The sequence below is a fragment of the Rhamphochromis longiceps genome, linkage group LG3 (assembly GCF_057381845.1).
Source record: "Rhamphochromis longiceps isolate RC_006_pf linkage group LG3, R_longiceps_female_GT1.1, whole genome shotgun sequence".
Classification (NCBI taxonomy): Eukaryota; Metazoa; Chordata; class Actinopteri; order Cichliformes; family Cichlidae; genus Rhamphochromis; species Rhamphochromis longiceps.
In genome coordinates, this window is record NC_140559.1 from 69,427,686 (window position 1) to 69,455,018 (window position 27,333).

At 41.7% G+C, this 27,333-nt stretch overlaps 3 protein-coding genes across 3 annotated transcripts in view; 2 read left to right on the plus strand and 1 right to left on the minus strand.

Moving 5' to 3' along the window:
• Positions 1-586: 586 nt before the first annotated feature.
• LOC146676573 (neuroligin-3-like) lies at positions 587-1,254 on the minus strand. The gene is made up of 2 exons (XM_085401205.1): positions 1,154-1,254; positions 587-848 (listed from the first exon to the last, which is right to left on the minus strand). Exons 1-2 carry the CDS (start codon positions 1,252-1,254, stop codon positions 587-589), a joined length of 363 nt encoding a protein of 120 aa, XP_085257331.1.
• A 15,536-nt stretch (positions 1,255-16,790) lies between these two features.
• LOC146676574 (protein NLRC3-like) lies at positions 16,791-21,326 on the plus strand. Its single transcript, XM_085402210.1, has 3 exons — positions 16,791-17,086; positions 17,231-19,022; positions 21,134-21,326. Exons 1-3 carry the CDS (start codon positions 16,882-16,884, stop codon positions 21,324-21,326), a joined length of 2,190 nt encoding a protein of 729 aa, XP_085258336.1. The 5' UTR covers positions 16,791-16,881.
• A 2,014-nt stretch (positions 21,327-23,340) lies between these two features.
• The window catches only part of LOC146676575 (ribonuclease inhibitor-like), a 76,556-nt gene continuing 72,563 nt past the window's right edge, over positions 23,341-27,333 (plus strand). Inside the window, exon 1 of the mRNA XM_085401207.1 lies at positions 23,341-23,396. Within this exon, the coding sequence (XP_085257333.1) occupies positions 23,341-23,396 (56 nt within the window). The remainder of the gene's footprint in view (positions 23,397-27,333) is intronic.

A 27,333-nucleotide genomic window follows, 5' to 3' on the forward strand; every position in this document is an offset into this window, starting at 1 on the left:
TGACGGTAAATAGCGAAACTCTATTTTTCTTTGGTTTTTCTTCTCCCTCGATGAGAAATGAAACACAGCAGTACTTACTTGGCACCTAAAAATGCTGGTCGAATGAAAGATATCAGTGTTTTCATAGTTATATGTTTAGTGTACGCCTCCCGCCTCCAAACTGCTCAGCAGATCGGGAATTTTTAGAGAAGAGCAGGAGGGAGGCGTGTCAAATGAGAGGAAGAGAGCAGTAATAAAACACGGATGTAGAAAAGAGAAGCATAATGTGCACATAACACACAGGAGATGGAAAAAGAGATGACGCCAACGTAAAAAAGAGAAAACAGCGAGGAGCGAGAGAGCATTCGTCCCTTTGACAAATGTTGGAGGTCATGAGCCTGGAAACAGCAGACCGTCTTTGAAAACAGTATCTTTGAAAGATCTGAGTCACCCACCCCAAACTGCTCATCTGCTGCTGGACACTTCAGTTGCACCTCCACATGCCACCAGTGGAGGGAGCTGCCAAGTTTCACAGCACATGACGCAGCAGGTGTAGTTGCTTTTGGAGAAAGAAGAGAATAAGAGGACAGAACGAAGGCCCAGCGCATCATCTGGTGCCGGGGTCACGGCCTGCGGGGGAGCGCGTAGTGGTGGGAAAGAGCACGTCGTGCAGGCTGTGAAGATGAGGGACTAATTCCAGCCAAAAGGCCACTTTGTTAGCTCTGTAGTTGTCTCTGACACGAGGTTTCAAACCGATGTGAAGGTACTGCTTGTCCTTCCAGTTGAACTTGGTCCAGATGACCTCCTCGAAGCGGTTGGGCTTGGTATGAATGAACTTGGTGTCCTGAGGGACGGGCAGGTTGGGGTCCCTGGTGGAGCATAAAGGTTAAACGTTTCAGTTCAAAGTTATATTCAGTCTCCATTATAAGTAACATGTGGCATCAATACACTGAATACAGACAGGAGGCCCATTCTCTGTGCAACCTTTAAACTATCTAAGACCAACCGGCTGCTCTGGGATCTGGATGCTTTTGGTGAACCAGTATGTTCAATTCTTCAAAGCCACACGGGAATTAAACTAGCAACCTAGATTCAAGTATTCAAGATGACTAGAAGGCTATCAGTGAACATACAGTAACGTGTACAGTTTACACTACTGTGACATGAGGCCTACCCAGTCTTTGCGAAGTTAGTCCAGTAAGTCATGACCACAGCGCTCAGCATCACATCGTTCTTGGAGAAGTTGCACGGGAGCAGGTCCGTGGCACCGATCATCGGTACGCCGAACACGTAAGGTATCTCGTCTCCGTGTGCGGCGTCAGCCCACTCGGGCCGCGTCTCGGTCTGGCAGTGGTGGTAGAACGTGTAAAAGTAAACTGGGGACTGAAACTCAGCATGGAGTTTGGCAGTGGCCACAGCCACAGCTGGTGCCACCCACTGGTGGTCCGTAAACAGGAAGTGAGTGAGAAATCTAGAGAGGAAAAAAAAGTCTTTCTGATAACAGAAGGAGTGACAGGCAGCAGAGAGGAAGCATGACTGCATTATCCAAACATGTCTGTACTGTGACTGTGGTCCGGCTGTGAGGGGTTCGCAGGCCGATCTGTCAGAAACACCGACACTGAGATTGGGAGCCCACTACCTGGGGGATGATAGCATTACTGCCCACAGAGCCTCAAAGGTTAAGGCGCAGACACGCCGTGATGTGGATGAGTGGCTCTCTTTAGCACGCTTGTCTTGTTTGATGCACTTCACTGGGCTCACATGTTACTGATTCCATTCTTTACTCGCATGTTTTAAACGCTTAAAGCACTTTCACAGCTTTTTATATTCTTTTGAAAATTCATGTGAACTCAAGCTGTCAGAATTGTAATGTAAGCTTTGATAATTGTCCACATTTGTCATTTTGACGATTATCCGTTTATTTTAATGAATACAGCAAACAGAAAAAAACGAACAAATCAACAAACGCGGCTCCTAATGAGACAAAACCTGATGATGCTGCAAAATGCAGTTAAGTGAGAGGAGGCTGTAAAATGGAATAACTGAAAAAGTGGCAGTGTACAGAGGTGGCGTCCTCACCCTCTGGGTAGCCGTAGAGGTTGTCAACAAAGTTGGAGATGGTGTAGTCGAACGCCGCAGCTGAGATGCCGTCGTTGTCCTCACTGTCGTCCACAAACTTCAGCCCCTCTCCCTGGTTCACTCCTATCAAGATGTCATAGTTTAGGAGCTCCCCCTGGTGGAGCAAATAAGGAAGAACATGCTGAGTGCTGGAACAGAGCCTGTGTGCATCACAAGTCTACAACAGGAAGTGCAGCTGAAGCACAGCTTTGTGAATTGGCAGCATTTCATTTCCCAGTAAACAAAATAAAGATTAGCTGTTGCCATGAAATTCCTACTATAAACTGTAAATACTGCAATATATGCAGGGTTCATACACATTTTTAGGGTCAAATTCAAGCACTTTTTAAGCACATTCAAGGTCAATTTTCAAGCTTTTCCAGCACATTACCAAAAAAGAAGCATGTTTCACTTTGCATCACCTCAGTAAGACCTTGTAAAAATTTAAACAAATCATCTGAGGTCGATTTAAATGTCTTTTGTTCCCCTTTTGTTAAAAGAGCAGCACACAAAAATACAGAAAAAGGAAACGGTTGCCTTACATGCATATAGTGTACAAACTCAAAAAACACATTCCTCTTAAAAATTAAGATGTGCAAATGTGAACAAATCAACTTGTTAGAGATCTTCATCTCCACTGTAAATAAACAACAAGCCAGAGAACAAGAAAACTGCACCAAACACCACAAACACCAACAAATTAATGTCTTCTCATCAGACATTGAAGCTTCTTTCCTGTGTGACATAAAAAATAAGAGACAGATGTTTGTTTGTTTTTTTAACTAGTTAAGCACCCACGTTCAGTCATCCACCCATTCACGCACACATTCACACACTGGTGATGTAGCTACAGCCACCCTGGGGCGCCACCAGGCCCTCTGACCACCACCAGTAGGCAACGGGTGAAGTGTCTTGCCGGGTGAAGTGTCTTGCCCAAGGACACAACGACCGAGACTGTCCAAGCCGGGGCTCGATTACAAGGCGAACTCCTAACTCTTGAGCCACGATCGCCCAGTGGGGACATGGGGACATTTCAATTTCCAGCAGGAAGCTCCCCCTTTTTGTTAAACCCTTTAGATCAGGGGTCGGCAACCTGCGGCTCTTTAGTCCTTATAGTGCGGCTCCGCGTGGTTTGTGAAAATAAATTAGCTGAAGTGTATTTTATTTATGTTAGTTCTTTTTTTAAACTTGTAGTTCTAAATTGGAAGATTATTGTGATTTTGCAATATACAAATAAAATTTTGTTATTTTTTCATTGCTCAAAATAAGCGTCACACTCACGGAAGCCGGTGTACCCGGCGAAACGCCGTGCATTTATCGAGCCTTTCAACCCCAGATAGGCCAATTATGGCTCTTTGGCTCTTTGGGTCTTAAAGGTTGCTGACCCCTGCTTTAGATGAACAGAGTTTTTTAATTAAATACATAATCTTTAATAAATGTTCTCTTTTATAAAAAGTAGGATAATTAAAAAAACTTTTATTATACCTCTATTGCGTTTAAAAAAAACTCGTGTTTTCTGTCGTCTGTTATATAATATTAGTGATGTTTGTGACACTTAATTTCTTAATCGGCTGGACTAACCAATAGTCCACAACCAGGAAACACTGAAATTTTAAGTTAAGTTTGAAAACAGTTTAAAAAAAAATACCCCATTCCAAAATGTCTTGTGACAATCTCATTGGCTTAGGGAGTGATGATGTCATAGATCTTAAGAATCTTAAGTCCTTTGATGTTTTTCCTTAAGTAGGGGTGAGAAACAGCAAGTTTTAGTTCGTTTCAGCAGCATCTGTGTTTGCAGCCTACAAAACGTTCACCACAAGCTCTTCAAAGTCATCGTATAGAAACTCCAACATGTTTCCAAGAAAAAAACAACCAATTCAAAAAGATTACGCCGCCTCTCCTTCCTGGCGTGGCCGGCCAATTTCCCCAAATGGCTCCTCATCCTTCCAAAGGGCGTTAGAGGAGAGTAGGAAGGAAAACTACCTTCTCCAGAAAAAAATGCAACAAATTGAAGAAGAGAAACTTCAACTGGAGGACAAATGTAGACGAATGGAAGCCCAAAATAAAGAGCTGGAAGAAAGACAACAGCGCCAGCCGGACATAAAAATTATTAATGAGGGCTGGGGAATCAAGTTTGCTCAGACCCGAGAGCAGATTGTGCACCTCATTAAAGAAAACAGGCAAAAGAGTGCAGAACTCAAAGAAATGACCAACCAGCTCCAAGACAAGAAAACGATGACTGATAAGATACAACGGGATCTCCAATACATGGACCGAAAAAATCGGCTCCTCCAAGGACAGCTCCATGAAGCTGTGGAAGAAAAGAAAGAATTCCTCCAACAGAAGGAAGAGCAGGACAAAAAGCAACGAGACATGCAGCACGAACTGAAGAGCATGCAGGAAAAATACCGCATGCTGAAAGAAAGCCTGGATGAAACACTGCGCCAAAATAAAGACCTTCTTCAACAGAAAGAGCAACAGCAGGAAAGACTGAAAGAAGGAAAACGTATCGTCCAGGACTTTGAGTCTAAAAATCTAAAACTGCAAGAGTTTTGTAATCAGCTGGAGGACAAAGCAACTAAAGTGGAAGAAGAAAAGGACAAACTGGAGAAACGCTGCTCACAGATGCAGAGAAGGATCGATCAGATAGCGAGAAACAACTCCGAGCTCGTTAAGGGGATTTTGGTGGAATTCAATAACTTGAAGCGTGAAAACACTCAAATGCAGGCGCAAAAACAACAAGAAGACAAAATACATGAAGACCTTCAGCTCACGCTCCAAGAAATCCAGAAAAGAAACGAGCAGTTAGAAGACAAGCACAAAGAGGTCCAACAGAGAAATGCAGACATGCACAAGGACAAGCTGATACAGGAGGCAACATCCAAACAACTCAAAGACAAGCTTGAAGAACAACAAGCAACATTGGAAGAGGTGGAACAAAGATGTGAGAAACTTGAAGAACAAAACGCAGAAACCATCGATGAGCTGAGAAATCTCATCCTGGAGAAAAAAGCGCTCGTGGAAAAGTGCATGAAAAAAAAGAGAAAATGGTTCCACTTGTTCCGGAGGAGAGACGCTACTGCTTCCTCACCTGATGTAGCCTCGTCTTGCTCCACCTCTGTTCACCCCCCCAACCAGTCCCGGCCGTTGACTGTCCCCTCCTGAGCCTGGTTCTGCCGGAGGTTCCTGCCCGTTTAAAGGCAGTTTTTCCTCCCCACTGTCGCCAACTGCTTGCTCAGAGGGGATTGTTGGGCTTTTCTCTCCTCTGCCTTGTTTCTTCATTTACTTGTTTAACTTTTTTCAACTTATCTAAATAATAAACCAATTAAATTTATCCTTTGAGTATTTTTCATCTCATCTTTACAGAATCTTTCCAAAACATTTTCAAACATTCAGATCTGTCTTTTATTTTCTTCTTGAAGCCTCATAAATGGTGAACTAAAAACCCGGAACATGGTTTGAAACATAGTTTCAGCTGAAACTGGCATAACATGCTGTGTGTGTGTGTGTGTGTGTGTGTGTGTGTGTGTGTGTGTGTGTGTGTGTGTGTGTGTGTGTGTGTGTGTGTGTGTGTGTGTGTGTGTGTGTCAGGATATCACTAGTTAGGTCATCATGTTTAGACTCATTCACTCCAAAATTATTTAGGCCAAATCTTTAAAACAGTGTCATTTCATACACATTTTCAATTCACTTCAATCGCACAAATGCAGAAATAATTATTTGCAGTATCTTATTTATTATGAGAATGTCATGCCTGATCATTTGTACCTACACCACCAAAAATGGGGGCAAAAGGGAGGAGATCATGTTTAATCGGTTATAAGAAAAGGTCAGAAATATAAGTGCCGACATGAGCAGTGTCCACAGAAACCTCTGACTCTCAGCTCAAAGCTCATATAAACCATTTCTACAACCAGCAAACAAACAAAGACACCGAACAGTTAAAAGAGCAGTGACGTCACCACGAATCTGTGGTCAGGTAATATCCATGTTTTGACTGATGATTTTCTGGAGTTAAATGTGAACCGAAGCATATTTTGGGTGTTATATGCTATTAAATACTTTTTAATTTATTTAAAAGTATTTAATAGCATATAACACCCAAAACATGCTGGGTGTGGAAAGAAAAAAATCAGAATTTCCTCTGTTTGAGTCACAGTAACTTTGACATAGTAACATTTGCAGTAAGTCCTAAATGTTCACCTTTAAAATCCCTCCCTCTGTTCATTTTGCCCACATCATGTTTCAGTGGTTGGCCTCAGGTTCTTCAGCTTCCTGACAGTCTGAAGTCAGCTGACAGAGTTTCACCTGCTAAATACACAGAAAATCTTGTTAAAGCCGCACAGTTTGCCCAACAGTAATATTCCCATTAAGCCCTTTCTAAACACTTTATAACAATGTGTCATCACTAAATTATAAACTTCTTCTCCAGATCTGCACGACTGCACTTAGTCACAGACTTTATTTAATTGTCCTGCGGCTGCTATCATATATTTTACCAAACAGTTCTTCTCACACAGTCACAGATATATTTCTCTCAATGCAAACTTCACTCATGTCTCAGACAGGAAACTTGAGTTTTTCTTTTTTTTTCTGTCCCCACTCATTCAACTAATTTGCATATTGAGTCACATCTCGAGAAGTTGCCCTGACAACAGAAATGCATATTCAAAACATTGCTGCATAATTCAATTATTATTATTTTATTTTTATTTCTACAGTCGTCACTTCTTTTGCTCAATCAGCTGGAAACCACTTCTAATTCACTATTTTAAACCTGCTTTAAGCTTCTAATCCCTGGTTGGTCCTCCCAGTCTCTTTTTCCTTGTCACAAAAGTCGCTCTATTGTCCTGCAACTTCCTGAGTTATTCCTCAGCTTCAGCCTTTAAGTGTGTTAAATCTACACCATTCAGCATTTATGTCATGTATTCACATTCATGAGTGTAAGCATGTCTTCATTGCGTGTATGTTGTGTGTTCATATTAATATTGAGTGTAAGCTGGTCTTCGTTGCCTCGATGTGTTTTTATAATCAGATTTAATTCCTGCATCTTTGCGCTGAACTGTGGATTCAAACTGTCTCACTTCTGATTCTCTCCAAAAACAATTTCACATGTGACAATTTCTACATGTGTGTTTTCTATTTTTCTATTCATTTATGTATTATTAGTTCATTTATTTCTTTATCTCTCTCTCTCTCTTACTTTTTTTATTTACCTTTCTGTTGCGATGCTCTGGATGTTTCTAAACCCCACAAATGCAGTCTCACTGTTCAACCCAATTTTCCTATGCTGGCATCCTGGCAGCTGCACGCTTGACTTTTCTCAGTTCATGGGCAGTTATTTTGCGCCTTGGTTTTTCCACACGCTTCTTGCGACCCTGTTGACTATTTTGAATGAAACGCTTGATTGTTCGATGATCACGCTTCAGAAGCTTTGCAATTTTGAGACTGCTGCATCCCTCTGCAAGATATCTCACTATTTTTGACTTTTCTGAGCCTGTCAAGTCCTTCTTTTGACCCATTTTGCCAAAGGAAAGGACGTTGCCTAATAATTATGCACACCTGATATAGGGTGTTGATGTCATTAGACCACACCCCTTCTCATTACAGAGATGCACATCACCTAATATGCTTAATTGGTAGTAGGCTTTCGAGCCTATACAGCTTGGAGTAAGACAACATGCATGAAGAGGATGATGTGGACAAAATACTCATTTGCCTAATAATTCTGCTCTCCCTGTAGACTTTTGTCTTATCGCCTTAACCTCCATGGTCTCAAATTCTTTAAGGATATAATTTCTTTTAACCGGATTAGGGCAAATTTCATTTATCAAAATATTCCTGATCACTTTGTTTGTAAACCTGCTGTCACCAAATTCAACTCCAGCTATGCAGAGCTGCCTCAGTCCAGGAGAAATTTTAGAGTGCACAATATCTTCTTTTATCATTGATCTCAAAGGGACTGGGATGGCTTTCACTGGGGATTTATATCTCTTAGCAGTACATCTTACATCAAATTTCTCACAAAACGTCTCATGTTTTAGTAAGACCCCATTATCATCCATAAAATGAGCTACAGCCCAAATCCCTTTAGATCTCCATTCATCCACGTACACAGGTTTCCTACACAAACGGATATACCTGTTGTTCCATATAGGGGTGTTGTGAGGAGTAAAGCTATGTTTATAGATTAATTTCCAGTAGAGACGGACCTGCTGATGGAAAGCTGAGAGTTTAACAGGTAACGAACTGCAATCAAAGTCACAACGTAACAAAAAGTCTATTCCACCCATTTTGCCAAAAATCACATTGGGAATAATGTTCCAAAAGGAATTTTTGTTCCTAATGAAAGATCTTAACCATTTCAATTTTAGTACACCATTCATAACATCAAAGTCAGTGGCATTAGCCCCACCCTCTTCATAATTCTTAATCACATCATTTTTCTTTATATAATGACATTTGTTCCTCCATATGAACCTAAAATTAAGAGTATTTATAGATTTAATTAGTTTTGGAGGTATGGGCAGAGAAAAGGCTGGATAGATGAGTCTGGACAGACTGTCCATGTTGGTTAGCAAGATTCTCCCAAACAGAGTTATGTCCCTTTGCAGCCACATGTTTAAAATTGACTTACACTTTTCTATATTGGTACAGATATTCTTATTTTCTGTTGATGTCTTATCCTTGCAAATTACAATGCCCAGATACTTCACCTCTTTTTTGATCTGCATATTATTTATTGCTTGCAGGGGACACTCATGCAGAGCTAGAATTTTGCATTTATTAATATTCAGCTGTAGGCCAGAAGCTTTGGAGAAATGGTTGATCGCCTGCAAGGCTAAAGGAATCTGGTCCTCATTTCTTAGAAACAGGGTGGTATCATCTGCCAGCTGACTGATTATTATCTGTTCACCCATCACAGTTAACCCCTTAATGTGACTGTTTTTAATCAAAATAATTCCTCTGACACAGAAGACCTACATTCCTGGTTTAATTCTTGCTGTCAAAAAATCATGGACTCTGTGGCTCCTTTAAAAACCAGGCAGCTTAAGGCTAAACCTGAGCCTTGGTTTAATGAGAGCAGTCGTGCTGTTAAGAGGGAATGTCGTCGAGCAGAACGGAGGTGGAAAAAGGATAAACTGCATGTATCATTTCAAATTCTCAAAGACTGCTGGCATCGCTACCAGAACACTGTTAAAGAGGCAAAAAGGGAATATTTTGCAAATATTATTTCTTCCAACTGTCATAACCCACGTGTGTTATTTAGGACCATTGACTCCTAAATAACACACGTGAATTTAGCAGGTTTAACTATACTTGGGGCAGTCATTTTACTACTTTCGAGTGGAAACAATAACGAACACAAAGTAAATTCTGGGACAAGTTCAACGAGCTCCTAATTCGTGCGACTGCTCAACTCGCCATCTTGCGCCACCGTCTCACTACTAGATGAACTTGTGACACACATCTGCAGCAGAGGCTGAGTGGCTGCTCTCACACCTGGAGCATCCAAATCGACCCACAAACACGTTGAAAGATGCAATGCCATCAATGTGGATTGTCAAGACTGAGAGACCTCTTCCCTCTGACCCCTCCCCAAACCCTCAAACCCTCCTACCCACCTCGACATACAAACTCTGTGTGGCTTCACGTGTTCTGTTGATGTTTACATGATCGAAATAACTTGAACACAAACACAAACAAACAAAGAGGAAGACCGCACCGGAAGGAAAAAACTACAAGTCCCAGCATCCTCTGTGTTTAGGGAGCAGCAGTGAAAGTGAAAGCAGGAGGAGGAAGGTGGAGCTGAGGCAGGTGAGTGTTAACATGAATATGTTTCTTCTTATGACATAAAATAATTCCACGCTGTTCGTGTCTGTGGGTGAAATGTGAGGCCGGTCGGCTCCTCTGAGCGCTGGTTTCCTGTAAGTAGAGAGGAAGTGAGTTTAGCTGAGCCTCCGTTTAGTGTGAGAGAGCAGGAGGAGAGTGAGAGCTGTGCTGAGGCAGGGTGAGTGTTAACACCGCTCTGACATTACTGTGTCTCTGTGGCGGGAACAACAGGCTCCGTCAGTGGAGGCAAAAATAATCAGACTTTGGTTTTTCAAAGGAAACAACTTTATGTCGGAAGTTCCCGCACGCTCATTGGATAACGATGTGTCAATCTCGAGCTATTAGCCAATGAGCGTGCGGATTCACAGAAAGACCCGCCTTTATCACGGGACTTTAAAAACTACAATGGCGACAGAAACTCCGTGAGTGGAGTTCAGGGTGACGTTATGAAACTGTGACGTTTGAGCCACTTCCCGTTGATCGTGAAACTGATGGTTTCTGGTGTTTGGGTCTGTTTTTCTGTATTTATGCAGATAAAGTGTAAACTCAGATGAATTATACCATCAAATGTTAAAGGAAAATATGAGGATGAGTGTCTGTGAGCTGAGAAGGACGTGAAGCGAGCAGTTTATCCCAGAGCTGAAGCTGCTCTGTGTGCAGAGATGAGCTCAGATTCCTGCTGTGATTGATCAACAGTCACAGAAATGTAGACTTGTAGTTATTACTGCAGTATGGTCACAGCAGATACTGATAAACATGTATTATGAGGATGGATGATCAAGTTTCTCACTCTCTCCTTTAAATCTCAGTTTTTTCTTCTTCACAGTTTATCTGTTAATTTATTAATGAATAACACTGAAAGAGTTTCTGTTATATTTCCCCTTGAACATCAGCTTATTAGGGCGGCATTAGGAAATAGCCCCCCTCCAAAGAATGAATAAATGAATGATGATAATAATAAAATGATTCAAAAGCAGAGCTCAGAGTGGTAGAATGGTCAAACATGGATCCACGGGTGGTTCAACTGCATTTGGTGACGTGACCAAAGCAAATCTTTCAAATAATCCCACCATCAACGGGATGTTGTCTCCTATACTACGGTTACTTTACTTGGTCACCGTGTGAATTTCTTTGAAATGAACCAAATTCTTTTATTTGTCGGTTGTTGCATATTTAACCTCTACAGTCAGGAAAGGAGGAGATGAGGCCTCAACAATGTTGGGTTGTAGCTGTGCTTCAGGTTAGAGTGAGTGTCCATGGAATAAATGTAAGTCAGTGAACTGGAAACATGACTGTGTTCAAACTTTGTTTTCCTTTTTATAATGAGTCTAATCAAAGGTGGACAGAAGTATCTCCACTGTGACTTTTCTGTGTCACCATCAGAGCTTCTGCACAGTGTTTCTGGGGCAGATAACATTGCAGCATTATGGAGACATTATGGAGACAAAAAGAAAAGCGTCTGGACTTCTTTAAGTTAAACTTAAAGAAGTCCAGACGCTTTTCTTGGACTGTTGGTTTCAGTGTTGAGTCTCATTCACACACTCCCTCAGACTCTTCACACACACTGATTTGCTGACATAAACACACTCCTGTGTGCTTCACACACACACTGAGGACCATCTACAGACTGTGAGCTCCGTCTTCTTTGTCTTTGGAGCCGAACTCTGACAAAGTTAGGAACAAAACTTTCTCCAGCGTGTGAACTTTCCTCCTAGACTCAGTCTGAGCAGTCAGACCACATATTTCTAAAGCAGCACATGAAGGTGTGGCTCACACACACACAGGTGAAGGAAACAGCTGCAGTATTAAAAACTGCTTCACTGTCTACAAATATATGAACTGAATGTTTCTTTCAGGCTGTAAAAACCTTATTTATCCTCCATTACAGTCCTGCATTCAGAGCATTACTTCTGTTATATTAGTACATGTATTTTATTCTGATGAACACATGAAACTCTGAGCTGGATTGAATCCATTGAATCAGAGTCCAGGACTCAGACTAAACACACTGAATGTGTCCTGAGCTCGGCCGCTGTTCCACAGTAACTGCTGTCAGAGTCACTGTTACTGAGTTAGCTTAGCTAGCAGAGCAGCTAGCAGTTAGAGTATGAACTCTGTAAGCAGTCAGCTCGGTCCTGGACATGGTTACTGACATAAAGCTGCTCTCTGCAGCCATGTTTGACCTGCTGCTTTGTAGGACTACAGTAATGGAGGATTTGGAGGCTGAACTGGGCTCTGTGACACTTTTTGTAGTGAACTGATGAAAGCTGCGTCTCAGATGGATGTTAGTCCAACACATCAGACACGACCTCTGCAGCTCTCAGTTGATGTGCACATGAATGATTTGTGTTTCCTCTGCAGGTGAAGGTAGAAAGTGTGTGTGAGCTGATGTGAACTGAGCAGCATGGATCAGTGTGAGGACAGAGAGGAGGGAGTCCCTCCCTCTAAAAGCACTCTGTGTGGGGAACATGAGAGCCAGACCAAAGCTCAGAGGTGAGATGACCATCTCTAACTGTCCATGACTCTTCTCCATGTCACAGCTCAGCACTCACATCACTGCTCCATCATTATTCACACTCATACCTCTGTGTGTGTTGTTTTAAAGCCCAGAGCTGTGGGGCGTACCAGGCTCAGCTGGACATAACCCTGAAACTAATCCAGAGCCTGGACCTGAACCCAGCTGTGTTTCCTTAAAGAGCAACATGTCGAAGGGTGTTATTGTAAACTTTAACAAAAGACTGTTATGTGACAAAGAGTAAGTACATTATTTTTATGAGATTGTTCATCATGTCTTTAATTTAATGTTTCCAGTTTTTCTTCCTATCTCATGAAGCTGTTACATTTATTGTTTTTCTTTTAGGATCAATAAGAGGCCAGAATCTCCTGGACCTGAACCCAGCTGTGTTTCCTTAAAGAGCAACGAGTCGAAGGGTGCTGATATAAACTTTAAAGGCTGTTCTTCTGCTGCTGAGAGGTAATGTGTGTCTAGATGTTGTTCCTGACTCTGTATTTCTGAATAAATCCTCATGTTTAATATCAGCTCAGCTCTTTTTCACACACATTTCTATGTTGGTATGTGAAGCGGTGTGTGTTGGAGTGTTTCCACAAACACAGCAGTCAGAGTGGAAAGAGTGGATGTTGTAGGAGGTGTTTGTGTAGTGAAGAGGCTGAGTGTCTGTAGGACTCCAGCTGCTCCAGCAGGTGTCTCCTTTGTGCTTTGCTTCAAACACAGTGTAGGGAGGAGCTTCCACTCAGGTGTTTCAGGTGTTGCTGGATGGAGGAGGACAAATAGTTTTTCCCTTCAGTGACACTTCAGCAGCTCAATGTTCTGGGAGATGTTTGTCTTTATGAAGGTTTATGGATTCTTGTTCTTACTTTGGTTAAACTGAGCAACACATTTTCCATCTAACATTTAAAGTAAATTTCCAGGTGAATAAAAGATCTGCAGCTGCAGCCTCTGTGATGTTTCACAGTCTGAAAGTAACAAATTCAACCAGAGTTCAAACAAAGGCTTAATATACGTGTGTGTTTGATATAATGCCAACAAGTACAAACAGGTGTTCTTACAGGTCTTAATCACAGAGCTCTGATAAGTCTGGTGACTTTCACACTCAGCAATTTTGCTGCCTTTTATTTTATATTGGCCTTTTTAAAGCCCTTCAAAGTCTCCCACATTCATACAGAGCTTTTAACACCAAACTCCTTTACAGTCCTTCTCCTCTCACACACGATCACACGACTGATTTGTCTGCAGCAGCTGTGTTACTGCTAGTATTTTATTATGTGTGTAATCTCCTCATATTGTTCCTGTGGTTTAGTTTGACTTCCTTCTGCAAACTCAGCTGCTCTGTTGCTGATACACGTCTCCATGAATATGATTGATCAGATGCTGCCAACACCATGTGTTTCATGTGAGCGCTCAGCTGAAACCCTGGGTTGACTTATCGAGTTAATAACAAGCTCCACGTGACTGTGAATGCTAAAGTGAATCAGATAAAGGAAAGAGACCCTGCTAATGTTGGACTCACTTCTTAGTGTAGATCCCAGGAGGAAGTTCAACATAGCCATTCTTTGTGCTAGCTCGACCAAACCTGAGACCACAGTGCAGGATAATGATCATCATCTGTCTCTGTCAAGGACATTTAAAATCCACAAATAACAAACATAATTATATTTGATCATTAAAAATGATGATTAAACAAAGTGTCAAACATACTTAAGTAGAAGGACTGATGTTTGTGTTAAAATACCCTCTTAAAGCTGAAATAATGATTCAACTTCTTTACTCAAGTAAAGGTAAAAGAGTACAGGCTCTGAAATGTACTCACAGTATTAAAGTAAAAACGCCATCTTTGAAGGAAATTTCTGCCAGTTTTTGTGCAAAGTTCCCTGAATTTCTACCTCCAACATTAATATGAGAAAATTATCTGAACTTTTATTCTAATGAATTTAATCAGCTTGAACATTTTGTAGCACAAAAGTAGAAAAAACTCAAAGGGAATCAAAAATAGCTCCGTTTGCTGTTGCCTGCATTGTAGATGGGCGGCTTTGCCTCAACACCTAAACAGGAAAATGAGTTTAGTCAAGTATTAAAGTGGGATTGAAGAGGTGAGGAAACCAGAGATCAGGTGTTGTGGTGCAGCATTAAGATAAGATGGGGCCTGATTATTTAAGACCTTGTATGTGAGGAGCAGCCAATGAAGGGAAGCCAAAACAGGAGAAATCTGCTCTCTTTCTAGTCCCTGTCAGGACTCTTGCTGCAGCATTTTGGATCAGCTGAAGGCTTTTCACTGAGTTTTTAGGACATCCTGATAATAATGAATTACAGTCGTCCAGTCTGGAAGTAATAAATGCATGAACTAGTTTTTCAGCGTCACTCTTTTTAGCATTTTTTAACAACAAGCTTCTATCTATTAGGGCTCTTGTCTCGCCGACTGCTGCCTCAGATCCGAGTCTTTCTCCTGTGTGCTCAGCTGTCTTAGAGCAGTTTGATCCCGTCTCCCTTAATGACTTGACTGCGGTAGTTCGTAACCTAAGATCATCACACTGCCCCTCTGATTGTCGCCCCCCAACTACTCTTTCAAGGATTGTCAGGTTGGAGATTGGCCTATAATTAGCTAAGACAGCTGGGTCTAGGGATGCTTTTTAAGTAAAGGTTTAACTACAGCCAGCTAGGGATGGGTACCGTTTAGATTTGAAAACCTGCTAAATCAGAATCAGTTGCTGATGATGGCTTTTTTCTTTTCCATCAATCACGTATAATCTTAACTCAAAGTGAACATAGACTTGATTGAAGTAACTCAGATCAGCCAATTCAAAATGCTAATTCAATCAACTCTGAGTTCATGGCTAGACTCAGTTTGTTGGCCCTGCACCTTAAAACTATTTCCTGTTTGTCTCTCGTGTTTTTTGGATATTGTTTTCACATCTTATGTCACGGCTAGCGGGGCGAGCCATGTTGAATTTAATAAAGGACCCAAGATGCCGACACTGCTGTGAAGTGAGTGAGCTTTATTGAAACGGTGAAGTGCAGTGGAGATGGCCTGTGCAGAAGCTAAGATAACCTCTACTGAAAAACTACAAAACTAACCTGAAACCTTAAACGGAGACACGGGGAGACAACACAGACGAACCAGCAACAAGCAGGAGAAAACAAAGAGCTCATATACACAAAAGAGCCATCAGGGAATGAGAAAAGGGAGACACAGCAGGATTCATTGGACATAACCAGACAAGGGGAAGCAAAAGTAGACACACTAACATAGGACATGGCACTGTCAAAATAAAACAGGAAGTGAACACAGAGACACAATACTAACACAGTACAGAGGGAACACAGAAACCAAAACCTCAGAACTAGAAAATCTTAATCAGAATGAAATTGTAACAAAAGACAATAACAATCAAAACAAAACTACTGAGTCCACAGACTCGGGACATACATCGGCTCAAACTGTGGTCATAAATATTTTGTACTTGTAAATCAGACTGTGTAGTTTTGAACTGAGTTTTGTAACATTGTGAAACAAAATATCTGGAAAGTTTATGTTTTTGCGTTCATTGATTTGTGTGTGTAAAAATGTAAAAATGTAATAAATGTAAGAAACATTAGAACTACTTTTGCTGACACAAAGTTTGGCGAGCACTGCAAGTTGTCCCTTTAAACCAGTCACTGATATAAAGAGAGCACCTTGTTCCAGGGCATCTGAGCATGGAGGGAAAGCTTTATGCAGGAGATGGTAAGAGCTGTTGGGACTAAAGAAACTGAGCAGAAAACTACAGACATCTGGAAACTGAGTTGTTAATTCTCAGTGGGATCAGCAGGACTAGCAAAGCTTCACCATGACAGTCATCTGATTGACTGAACCCATCCAAACATCACTTCATGGACCTTTAGCTTGTGTCTGTGTGTGGACAGACATAACATGAGCTAATTATACATTACTCCTCCACAGAGTGGACCAGCAGAGAGCAGAGGTTTCCACTGGTCAGTCTGCACAGCAGCATCAAACACACCTGGACTCTGTGGTTATGGTTTGTAGTACTACGTTTACATTTGTTCTTTTCAGTCACCTCTATGCTGCACTTTGTGGACCAGAGGATTGTCAGTGTGTCCAACATAAGTCAGAGTTTGGGCTCCATGATTTCAGTCAGATTGGGGTGACTGTAGCTCAGGAGGTGAGCAGGTCAGCTACTAGTTAGGTTTGTGAATCAAACCCTGGCTGGCAAATGTACTGGGTAACGTACTAAACCCAAGCTGCCCTCTGATGCATCCATCAGAGTGTGAAAGAAAGTATTTAAGCATAGAACAATGTGCTTGGTTGAATGAGGCATGTTGTATAAATGCTTTGTGTGCACAGAGTATCAAAGAGAGCTATATAAGAACCAGTCCATTTACCACTGGGTAATTCATATAGTCTTCTTTTCCAGCGGCTGGAGGACAACATCACCATGTTTGTGAAGAACGAGCTGAAGAAGATCCAGAAGCTTCTGAGTCCAGATCACCCAGAAACTTTAAAGAGCCAGATGGAGGATGAGGAGATGTTTGAAGGTGAGGATGAAGATGAAAGAAAGAGCTGCAGAGAAGCATTTCTGAAGATCACACTCCACTTCTTGAGGAGACTTAAGCAGCATGAGATGGCTGACCATCTGCAGAGCAGTAAGAGAATTTCTCTAAAGACTGAATATTGATCTTTCCTAATAGCTCAAGAAATGGACCAATAGACATTCATCCTTTCAGGGTACTGAAAGGCTATGATATTTATTATATAATATTTGTTTCTGAATTTCTTACCTTCAGAAATATTTGCTCCACTCTGTAAACGTGAACTTAAAGCCCAACTGAAGAAGAAGTTCCAGTGTGTGTTTGAGGGCATCGCTAAAGCAGGAAGCCCAACCCTCCTGAATCAGATCTACACAGAGCTCTACATCACAGAGGGAGGGACTGCAGAGGTCAATGAGGAACATGAGGTCAGACAGATTGAAACAGCATCCAGGAAACCAGACAGACCAGAAACAACAATCAGACAAGAAGACATCTTTAAAGCCTCACCAGGAAGAGACGAACCAATCAGAACAGTGCTGACAAAGGGAGTGGCTGGCATTGGGAAAACAGTCTTAACACAGAAATACAGCCTGGACTGGGCTGAAGACAAAGCCAACCAGGACATCCAGTTCATATTTCCATTCACTTTCAGAGAGCTGAATGTGCTGAAAGAGGAAAAGTTCAGCTTGGTGGAACTTGTTCATCACTTCTTTAATCAAACTAACGAATCAGGAATCTGTAGGCTTGAAGACTTCCAGGTTGTGTTCATACTTGATGGTCTGGATGAGTGTCGACTTAATTTGGACTTCAACAAAACTAAAATCCTGACTGAAACAAGAAAGTCCACCTCATTGGATGAGCTGCTGACAAACCTCATCAGAGGGAACCTGCTCCCTTCTGCTCGCCTTTGGATAACAACACGACCTGCAGCAGCCAATCAGATCCCTCCTCAGTGTGTCGACATGGTGACAGAGGTCAGAGGGTTCACTGACCCACAGAAGGAGGAGTACTTCAGGAAGAGATTCAGAGATGAGGAGCAGGCCAGCAGGATCATCTCCCACATCAAGAAAGCTCGAAGCCTCCACATCATGTGTCACATCCCAGTCTTCTGCTGGATCACTGCTACAGTTCTGGAGGATGTGCTGGAAACCAGAGAGGGAGGAGAGCTGCCCAACACCCTGACTGAGATGTACATCCACTTCCTGGTGGTTCAGGCCAAAGTCAAGAGGATCAAATATGATGGAGGAGCTGAGACAGATCCACACTGGAGTCCAGAGAGCAGGAAGATGATTGAGTCACTGGGAAAACTGGCTTTTGATCAGCTGCAGAAAGGAAACCTGATCTTCTATGAACCAGACCTGACAGAGTGTGGCATCGATATCAGAGCAGCCTCAGTGTACTCAGGAGTGTTCACACAGATCTTTAAAGAGGAGAAACAACTGTACCAGAACAAGGTGTTCTGCTTTGTTCATCTCAGTGTTCAGGAGTTTCTGGCTGCTCTTCATGTCCACCTGACCTTCATCAACTCTGGACTCAATCTGCTGGAAGAGCAAGAAACAACTTGGAAGGTGTTTCAAACAAGAAAATCTTCAAAGAAATACTTCTACCAGTGTGCTGTGGACAAGGCCTTACAGAGCCCCAATGGACACCTGGACTTGTTCCTTCGTTTTCTCTTGGGTCTGAAGACTAATCAAACTCGTTTGCAAGGCCTGATGACACAAACAGGAAGTAGCTCAAAGACCAATCAAGAAGCAGTTCAGTACATCAAGGAGAAGCTCAGTGAGAATCTGTCTGCAGAGAAAAGCATCAATCTGTTCCACTGTCTGAATGAACTGAATGATCGTTCTCTACTGGAGGAGATCCAACAGTCCCTGAGATCAGGACGTCTCTCCACAGATAAACTGTCTCCTGCTCAGTGGTCAGCTCTGGTCTTCATCTTACTGTCATCAGAAAAAGATCTGGATGTGTTTGACCTGAATAAATACTCTGCTTCAGAGGAGGCTCTTCTGAGGCTGCTGCCAGTGGTCAAAGCCTCTAAAAAAGTTCTGTAAGTTATAAAGTTTTTATTATTTAATTTGGTTGGTATGTTATGAAAAACACACTGCCATGAACTTCTGTTTTGTTTTTGTCAAAATCACTGTAATATAATCACTGTACCTTTATATACATGCGACTTAATGCTGCTGCCCTCTTGTGGCTAAAGTGTAATTATGTTATTGTTATTAGGGAGGATTTGAGAGTAAGGCTACGTTCACACTGCAGGCGAAAGCGCATCAAATCCGATTTTTCTGACCTTTATAAATCTGACTTTTTTGACCCTATGCGACCCATATCCGATCATGCTATGACAGTGTGAACGTCGCGAATCCGATATTTTCAAATCCGACCTGGGTCACTTTCGTATGTGGTACTGAATCCGATACATATCCGATGTTTTAGAAAGCGACTGCTGTTTGAACGGTCATGTCGCATTAAATCCGTCTTTTACGTCACCAACACAAGACAGACGCCAATTATCAGCGCCCGATAAGACATCGCGAACGCTTCCTGTCCATCCCGTGTAGATGTCAGTGAAACTGTTGGGAAGACAACGTTGGAGAAACGTGAACATTTTATTTGTACTGTATAATCTACAGATTCTGAGAGAAATCTGCAGCTATCCTTTGAAGCACCGCTCCTCTAAAACAGCAATAAGGATCATTATTAGGTTATCTACATTATTATGTAAATAACAAAATAACTTAAAGCAAAAATTGGGAAACGTAAAGTCCGAAGTCTTCATATTAAGGGTCATCTGTCAAACAATATTCTTTGCTCTGGGTCTAAACAGAGCGCGTTGTGTGTGAAGTCTTCTTTTGCGCATGCAAATGCACAAATGCGTCCTTCATTTCCCCGAATTTGAAGGATTCGTCGGGTGTGTCCTTCGTGGCCCACCATATCCCAGAATTCATAGCGCGGCCCAGCCAAATTTCCGCTGCCAACAATGGCGGCTGCTACTAAGTTTTCAAATTACTCTTATTAATCTTTCTGGGTCACAAAATAAACTTTTAACATATTTTCAGGCGAGAAAGTAGCTGTGTAAACTTCAAATATCTGCTTGGTTTATCAAGACATCGCATATTTGCAAAAGTGTGCCGACGTTTTCGGAGACGTCTGTTCCCCACCCGCTCGCTAGCAAGCCGGGGGGTTCAATGGTCACTCCAGCCGGCGAGAGCAGCGGACGCCCGGCTTCATCGTTTTCAGACCCCTGCTCTTTCGCTACTCAGGTTAAACATGATATATAAGTCACCCGGATAACTTAAAAATGTAATTGTTTGCCTTTTTTCTGTGTTTTATTTGTTCCCGAGTAAATCGGTTTGGCTGAGATCAAAGTTCCTCCGGGATTTTCACACAGCTGAATAAACGTTAAACAGGAAACTGATTAAACAGAAGTGTGAGACGGTCGAGAATTTACGCCAGTGTCCTGTTATATTTTAGATAGCAAGGAGCAGACGGGCGAGTTTATTAAACTCCACCAACACAGCGGTGACGCAAATCTGAAGGCTAGACCGTCCCATTTCACAGCCTCGCACTTCCAGCCTTTTCGATCTTTGAAGGACCCGGCCCACGTAGACCACGAATACCGGGTCCTCCGAAGGATGCAGCCGACGTTTTGGGACACAGCTAGTGTGTGATGTTCTTTCAGTGTTGCACTTTGTAGACGCTCCCTGAGCACTGGTCTCACAGCCAGCTGCACATAGAGACCAGTGTTGTTAGTCCAGGTCAGAAGATGACTTGTTGGAATGAAAATGAGCTTGTAGTTTGTCTGCTTTAATAATGTGACTGGAAAAAGGTGTTGGACTTCAAATATGTCCATTTCTTTCACACTTCACCTTTAAAAGTGAAGCCTTGTGGTTCCTGGAACGGAAAAACACGACTTTTTCAAGTCTTTGTCCTGTTTTTATGATAAATGTACGACTTTAATGTGAAACATTCAGAGTTTTTTCTCTTGTTGTGTTTGTTTGAAGCTGCTTCCTGTTGGCTTCAGCTGTTTGGAGTTTCCATTTTCTAAACTTCTACATTCTGAACCTTCTTCAGCTCTGAACAGATGATGAAACACTGAATGATTTCAAGCTCACACTTTGTCTAATAAACTTACATCTTTCATTCTTTATACAGATTGGAGAGCTGTGGTTTGTCAGAGATCAGCTGTGATTATCTGGCAGCAGCACTGAAGTCCAACCCCTCCCATCTGAGAGAGCTGGACCTGTACAACAACAAGCTGCAGGATTCAGGAGTGAAACATCTGTGTGGTTTCCTGGAGAGTCCAGGATGTGGACTTGAAACTCTGAGGTCAGTCAGCATGTTTTAGTTGTGCTGAGATGAATATGATGTGAAAGTTGTGCTGACACTAAACTGCAGACATCAGGCTGATATTATACTGATCCACACTGAGGATCTTCATGGTAAAGTCTGTTTTCTTCTTCTCTGGTTTAGTCCATTGACTGCAGCAGAACAATGTTCACATTTCAAACCTTCAAAGAAGAAGAAAAATCCTCCACTGGATAATTCACTGTGAAACTCTCCAACTCTTCATTCCACCTTAAAGTCTGTCTGACACTGAAATCCAAAGCAAAATGTGCGTTTGCTTTACAGACAGCAGTCCAACACAAACATACACACATCATCCAAAACACAGTCCAACATCCAAATCTCCTCCACTGCCAGCATGAATGATGGGAAAGAGAAGGAGGAACACTCTGACATTCAGGGTTAGAATGAGTTTCATGAAGCAGACTGTGAAGATCAAAGCTGCATTAGAAAGCTTACATGAATGAATGAGTGGACAGAAGTGGACAGAGATCATCTGAAGCACTTCAAAGGCTTTAAATCAGCACATTTCTCTTTATTCTTTATCAACTCTGTTAGTTTCTCTCAGTTTTCTGTGGAATGAAGCTAACAGCAGGCTAATAAGATGCTGACCAATAGGTTTCTATTAAAGGTTGTAATTTGTATATGAAAAAGTGCTTTGGCTCAGCAGGGATCAGCTTACAGGTAGAATACAGCTGCTGGATGGGATTAGCATGTCATAGCTATCTACCAAACTGCTAACTGGGGGATTTCAGGCCATCTATGGATCATTTTTGCTAACTGTTTATTCAGCTTAGGCTCACAGGGCTGCAGCCTGTGCCCTAGCTGTCATAGGGCAAGAGGCGTGGTCCACCTGCACAGGTGAGCAGTCCATCACAGGGCCAACAGAGAGAGACAGAGAAGCACTCTCTCACATCCACACCTACAGCCAATTTAGAAGCACCAATGAACCTAAGCAGCATTTCATTGGACTGTGGGAGAACATCCAACCTCCACAGAAAGGCCAACAAGCTTCAACCTACAACCTTCTTGCTTTAAGGCACTAGTGCGAACCACTTTTCCCCATTTCAGCCCAAATCCTGCATCTTCCTGTTTCTGACTCCAGGCCAGCTCCACTAACACTTTCTCATCAGACACTGCCACCTAGTGGAGGAAGTCTTAGTTCCATTTGAAGCTTCAGATTATAGTTAGTTCCTTTACAAAGAGGTGGAGGTGGTGGGGCCACAGCACCATCATCACTGAGTGCCATAGGACACTTAACCTTTGTTTCCATATGCTGGGAACTTCCTGTTGTTCCAAGGAGGACTGGAAAATGTGTGAAAATCTCCCAGTCAGTTCCTCACAGCACACTTCAATCATTTCCCTCCCACAGCATCAGGACCAGGGCTTTTTCTCTCTTTGGTCCCACTAAGAGATTTCCACACAAACACCTCATCAGTGGGACTCTCAGAGCTACCAGCCCTTTGCTACAATCACAAAGCTCTTCATTGAAATCAATGATATCAAAGCTGGAATCAAATGAGTCCAAGTCTTCTGCTGATTCAGCATCACATTCATCTTTGCTCCTTGTCCTGCATCCCCACCATGGACTTCATTCCTTTCCAAGCCAGCCTTGAGTGTCCTTTATTCAGCTCATCCTCTGCTTTACTTTTACACCTGATTTTAGCTGCTTTATCTCTCTTTCAACAAGTTTCTGTGCCTCAATCTTTTTCTTCTCTCCCTCATAACAAGACAGCTTCTTCTGCCTGAGAACATGTTGGAGTGATTTACTAATCCAGGGCTGCTTATTGGGGAAAATACTTCCTGTTTCCAAAGTAATCCCCATTTTTCCCAGAAAGAAATGCAAGTAGAAATCGATGATCTAAGTGAGAACATGAGCCTTTAACAATAGCAGCAAAATATCTCTCCAATCTCAATACTCCCTCTCTCGACCTCTGGAACACCAGAGGTCACAATACATTGTGTTGGGTCACTCCTCGGCCCACTCAGCTGCTTCCATGTCCATCCATGGCATCATGGACATCGGGGTCACCACTCCCGCTCTGACCCTCTCTAGCCGTCCTCTGGCTCAGCAAATCAGACAACCTCATGTCATCTAAGTGGTCCAGTAATAAACACCAGCTCCCCCTCGAGAACACTCCATGCGTAAGATTAGGTTTTTTCTGCGTCCCTCTCTTGTGGTCCATCATGCCTCGGGCCTCCAGGATCCTCACCCCCCTGTGGTCGCCGAGATCTTGTGTAAAGCAAACCAAACACCTTTTCCTGCACCTCCCTAACTTATCATCTCTGGGACTCTTTAATCAAAAGCCTGATCCTAATTATCTTCTTGACTTATTGACTTGTATTTATATATATTCTTCAACATTACTCATCATTTTAAAACTCTTAAAACGCTGCTTTCACGTCCCTGCATGCGTTTCCTGTCGCTTGCCTTATCTAATCATCAACATCCTGTACACAGAAGTCTCGCTGCTGCAAGGCCTCCACTCTGACCTAGAATCTCCTTTCACAAGAAAATCATTATAAGCGCCTATTCTACTAAAAGATCCAAAAAAAACAACCACTTTAATCAATTAAGTTTAAACATATAAGCAATTACTCCTGCATACATTTTATCACAGCTAAACGCTGCCTTGAAACAACTCCTGTGTGTTAACACTAACTTCATTTTAAAACTCACATTTCCTATGTTATAGCCTGTTTTTGGTACAGCCTTTTTATTTCATCTTGCTCCTTTGATGTAACAATACCTTCTCATTCTAGTTTATCAGACTTAACCAAAATATATGCTTTCCTTCCTTTGGTCCTTCTCTAAAGCAAGAAACTCCTATTCAGTTCCTCTTTTCTGTCACTTGTTACAGGGCCAGCTCAAGTTCAGTTAAACGCTAAATTAATTTGAGGCCTTTTGCCTGGAATCAATACTGTCATGTGTGTTTATGGACTCTATATGTCTGTAAGCGTGTGCAATCCTTCAATAACTCATATCATCCTCACAGTAGATTGGCTAATAATAGCGCTAGCCAAAGGCTCGTGACCCACAAGAGACGAATTGAGCCACAACTCCCTTAAAGGCACAAAATGCAATATGTATAAAAAGTCATTTCTACGTATAAGCTCTCCCCTTTATCCTAAAAATAAATCTATGTAATATCTGTGTGTCTTCTATTCATTAATGTAATTGTCAGTTATTTTCTCTCTTTATTTTACCTTCTTTTTGTTTACCTCTTTGTTTGTGACGTGGACATCCCTAAACCATCCTGAGTTCCGGCTTCAATTTCAACCCAATTGTACCCTCTATTCTCGCAGTCGAACTCGTCTGGGCTTCACCTTCCCACTGGCCCCTGTGCCCTTCTCTTAGTGTCCTTTGTTGTCTTGTGATCCCCAGCAAACACAGTCTGTTTCTTCTCTGTTTCTTCTCCGTTGCTCTTTTCAGTATTTTCCTTTTAGATTAAATCCCAGCCTGGCAAAATATCCCATTCAGTGTCTTTAAACAGTTATGTCACACTGTTCTTACCAGCCTGCAGTTCACCGTGCATTTTCCATCACGTGCTTTTCTTCCATGCTGCTGCTGGTATCGTCAGTGTAGTTTCAGTTGCACTGTCTTTTGCCTGCTGTTAATTCTTGAAGTCCACGATGTTCTGTCGGTCTTCATCAGGAGATTAACTGTCCTATGAGCTTCTTCTCAGGATCGGGACAAGTGGGAGGTCAAGCTGTAAAATTTTAAGCCAAAATCTGGCCTGTTTTCCTCCCAATTCTGTTAATCAATGGTTTTGTACTCAAGATTCTAGGTTGAAAGAAGTCCACCTGTATTGACACACTAAAGCATACAATTAATATCCTTTTCATTTCTTTTCTTAAAACCTCCATTTGCTTCATCTGCCTGGAGTTTAACTCGTATGTTTCTCTCTCTGTGTGCTCACTTGTCACAGTCAGTTCCTTTTATGGGCATGCAAAGTTCCTGTCACACACACCATTTCCTGTCAACCTTGCAGCTGCTCAGAACCATATTTTCTGTTTCTATCTCTCCTGTTTTGTTTTTTTTACAGGCTAATAAAACTCTTGTTTTACTAAGTCTTGATCTAAAACAATTCACCCTTATTTCACGCACACACTTCTAAATATACTAAATTCTTTGCGTTTGTCAGATCGTCTCACACACACACCGCCTTTTCTCTCACACTTCCACTTCTGCACTCACTCTACTATCAACTTTCATAGTGTTATTATTATTTATTATTTTGTACAAATCACACCCAATCACTCAAAACCTGCTACTCACAGCATTCACACACTTAAACTGTGACAAGAGTTGAGGAATATACTCACAACACGCTTTCCTAAGAGTATTTCAGACATGCCTTTCATAATCAGAAAGAGCAAGTCAAAGAAAACAATTGAAACCTCTATTAATTCTCACAGCACACACATAGAATAGAAAAAATAAAACACACCAGCATTTATTGCTGATGAGAGGTTACTCCTAAAAGTAATATGTTAGTCTTAAATATATACAGTGCACTCACTATATTTATATATCAAAACTCAGTCAATTACTATACATCCACTACGGCAACTCAAAACTTTATTTATAGCCCTCTAATGAACATAAATGGCGTCTTAAACACACACTCAACAATGTTTGCAGCAGTATTTGTAAAACCAACTGTGGTTTAAACAGTTCACTGCTGACTAATTTGCATTTTCACACTCACACACACACAGTCTAAAAATAGCTCCAGCACTGCCTCAGACTCCTTTCACACAGAGATCTCTTATTTTATATTACAAAGACGTCTTATATTTACAACCACTGTCACATCTGTCAGCTTTAGCGCCTAAACAATTTCGACAAATTTAAGTTAACGGTCCAACCGATAAAGTCCAACTTTTTTGTGATCAATTAACCAGTATCTGTCCAACTGGCCTCATCTCTAAAATCCCTAACTCAATTTAAAAGCGTCAACCAACCCAAACTTTGCCTGAAGCTCTATTTTTGGCATTTCACAGCCAAGACTTACCCCGAAGTTTTAAGTTAAAGTTACACGCCCGAAGTCCAACTTCTGCTGGCCAAAAAAGTGCAGACTACCGTTCCAAACGGTAAGGAGACTCTAACTCCTAGTTATTCTGGAGTGCCCCAAGCTCCACAGTGACCAACTGACTATCCCTCTTCGAGGACAATGCCTAAGCGTCCTTGGCATTGGCAAGCGTTACCTCTGAGCACTGCGCTTCCTATCAGTCCAACTGACGTTCTTGAATAATTTATAATACTTTGGAACAACAGTAAAACAGCCAAAAAAGTGTAAGACTGAAGCAGGTCCAACCTTATAACCAATACGGGCTCCACCCCAAACAATAACCAAATTCCCTAATATACTAAAATCACTCAGCAGTCCAACTGCTTTCCACGGTCCAACCGTATTAAATCCTTTAGCGGTCCAACCGCATTCAATCATTTTTAGCAGTCCAACCGCATTAAATCCTCAGTACTGTCATGAGATTCTCATCAAAATCAAAGCAGACATTCCCCAGTAATTTCAGTGAGTAGACTTTAATTTGTAATGTCCAATTTGGCACACTTTGGAAATAATTCAACAGGTAGTGCCTTACCTTTGGATAAGCGGCTTAGAACAACAATGAGAAAAAGAGAGCTGATTATTAGCTCATCAAAACACAAAACAAAATCACAATGAATTATCGGTTAATTTCATTTAAAATAATTCATTAAGTATTTATGTACAATTCAAATTAGTTAATTACATATTTTGTTGGTTTGTTTTCTATTTTAATTATTTTACTGACACATTTAATGAATTATTTAATGATGTATTTATTTAATTCACATTGCTACTCCTGGCCCTGCATTGCTGTTCATAAATACATTTTATTTGTCAGCTTCACCCATCAAAGTCAGGGGGCGGGGTTAATGCTGATCAAGTCAACACCATTGCTTTGGTCTGGTGGGCGTTCTTTTAGTGGGCTTTTCTCAATACTAAGTAGGCCTACACACC

What these genes read in the sequence shown, in the direction of transcription:
- LOC146676574 (XM_085402210.1), top strand. Translation starts at nt 16,882, where the DNA reads ATGTTTGTGAAGAACGAGCTGAAGAAGATCCAGAAGCTTCTGAGTCCA. An exon ending in GATGGCTGACCATCTGCAGA is followed by an intron (nt 17,087 to 17,230) that starts GCAGTAAGAGAA and finishes TCTTACCTTCAG; the next exon opens with AAATATTTGCTCCACTCTGT. An exon ending in AAAGCCTCTAAAAAAGTTCT is followed by an intron (nt 19,023 to 21,133) that starts GTAAGTTATAAA and finishes TTCTTTATACAG; the next exon opens with ATTGGAGAGCTGTGGTTTGT.
- LOC146676573 (XM_085401205.1), bottom strand. Translation starts at nt 1,254, where the DNA reads ATGATCGGTGCCACGGACCTGCTCCCGTGCAACTTCTCCAAGAACGAT. An exon ending in ACTAACTTCGCAAAGACTGG is followed by an intron (nt 849 to 1,153) that starts GTAGGCCTCATG and finishes ATGCTCCACCAG; the next exon opens with GGACCCCAACCTGCCCGTCC.